The 2,040-nt window shown below is 40.7% G+C and overlaps 1 protein-coding gene across 1 annotated transcript; it reads right to left on the bottom strand.

Moving 5' to 3' along the window:
* Positions 1-4: 4 nt before the first annotated feature.
* On the bottom strand, positions 5-1,576 carry LOC104960662 (uncharacterized protein DDB_G0286299-like; the record flags this gene model as incomplete). Its single annotated transcript, XM_010788802.1, has 1 exon — positions 5-1,576. A coding segment is annotated over one exon (1,572 nt), but the record flags the coding sequence as incomplete, so codon positions are not given.
* Positions 1,577-2,040: the final 464 nt, after the last annotated feature.

Genomic DNA, 2,040 nt, shown 5'->3' on the forward strand with positions numbered 1-2,040 from the left:
CAGACTTCTATTTTCTCTTGGGATGGTTTACCGATCTTCTCGTCTTCCTCAGATGGCTTCTTGAAGGCTATCCCTACTGCGATAGATGTATTAAATGCTTTCTCGTCTTTAAGAGGTGTCTCTGCTTCTTTCTCCTTTTTGGAAGCTTTAATGACTTGCTTGTCTTCTTTTTCTTCTTTGAGAAGTTTCTTGACTACTTTTTCTTCCCTAGATGGTTTCTTGATTTCTTTCTCCTCTCTAGATGGTTTGCGGATTTCCTTGTCTTCTTTGGATGGTTTCTTAACTTCTTTCTCTTCTTCAATAAGTTGATCGACTCCTTTCTTTTCTTTGAGAAGTTTGCTGACTTTCATCTCTTCTTTGGATGGTTTCTCGACTGTCTTGTCGTCTTTGGATGGTTTCGTGACTGTCTTGTCTTCTTTGGATGGTTTCGTGACTGTCTTGTCCTCTTTGGATGGTTTCGTGACTGTCCTGTCTTCTTTGGATGGTTTCGTGACTGTCTTGTCTTCTTTGGATGGTTTCGTGACTGTCTTGTCTTCTTTGGATGGTTTCGTGACTGTCTCGTCTTCTTTGGATGGTTTCGTGACTGTCTTGTCCTCTTTGGATGGTTTCGTGACTTTCCTGTCTTCTTTGGATGGTTTCGTGACTGTCTTGTCCTCTTTGGATGGTTTCGTGACTGTCTCGTCTTCTTTGGATGGTTTCGTGACTGTCTCGTCTTCTTTGGATGGTTTCGTGACNTTGGACTCTTTGTCTTCTTTTGGTTGTTTCTTGACTTCTTGGTCTTCTCTAGATAGTTTCTTAACTTCTTTCTCTTCTTTAATAGGTTGATCGACTATTTTCTCTTCTTTAGATATTTTCTTGACGTCTTTCTCTTCTGAGAGAGATTTCTTGGACTCTTTGTCTTCTTTTAGAGGTTTCGTGACTACTCTTTCTTCTTTGAGAGATGTCTTGTCTCCTCTAGATGGTTTCTTGACTTCTTTGTCTTCTTTGAGAGATGTCTTGTCTCCTCTAGATGGTTTCTTGACTTCTTTGAGAGATGTCTTGTCTCCTCTAGATGGTTTCTTGACTTCTTTTTCTTCTTTGAGAGATGTCTTGTCTCCTCTAGATGGTTTCTTGACTTCTTTGTCTTCTTTGAGAGATGTCTTGTCTCCTGTAGATGGTTTCTTGACTTCTTTTACTTCTTTTGGAGGTTTCTTCGCTTCTTTCTCTTCTTCTGGATGTTTCTTGGCTTTCTCTTGTTTGGATGGTTTCTTGTCGTCTATATCTTCTTTTAGATGTTTCTTGACTTCTTTATCTTCTTTAGAATGTTTCTCATCACCTGTCTCTTCTTTGAGATGTTTCTCATCATCTTTCTCTAATTTAAGAGATGTCTTGTCTTCCTTCTTTTCTTTGAGAAGTTTCTTGACTTCCTTTTCTTCTTTGGGTGGTGTTTCCACATCTCTTTTTTCTTCAGAGGGTTTTGTCCCTGATGACTTCTGTTCAGGCTTTAGTGTTTCTTTCTTCTCCTCTGAAGGCCTCCTGACTTCTCCCTCTTCTTTGGATGGTTTCTTAGGTTCTACCTCCTTTTTAGACTCTTCTTCTAAAGACAAACATACATGAGTCAGTTTTGTAGGTACTCGAAGATGAATGTAACATTATTAAAAGTGGAACAGGGACAAAGTACCCAAAACGGTTTGTTTGTAGCCTTTATTTAACCAGGTTAAAGCCCCTTGAGATCAAAAGATCTCTTTTTCAAGGATGACCTGCAAAAGTAGTACTGAAAACAATTTTGTTTTGTGAAATATGTACTAGTGGTTTACACATGCTTTTCATTTGGTCCTCTATAGCAGCGGTTTTCTAAGTGTGAGGCGCGCCTCCCCTGGGGGGCGCCAGAGAGCTTCAGGGGAGGCGCAGCGTGAGAAACAAAAGAACGAGAAAAAGACGAGTAAAGTGACACTTGCCCACTTGTGGCTGTCTGTGGACAGTGAGTTCCCCCACCTCGCCAAAAGGGCTGTAAAAGTGCTCATTCCCTTCCCGTCCACCTACCTGTGTGAGTGCAGGTTT

The sequence above is a fragment of the Notothenia coriiceps genome, unplaced genomic scaffold (assembly GCF_000735185.1).
Source record: "Notothenia coriiceps isolate Sejong01 unplaced genomic scaffold, NC01 NC01_scaffold00032150, whole genome shotgun sequence".
Lineage (NCBI taxonomy): Eukaryota > Metazoa > Chordata > Actinopteri > Perciformes > Nototheniidae > Notothenia > Notothenia coriiceps.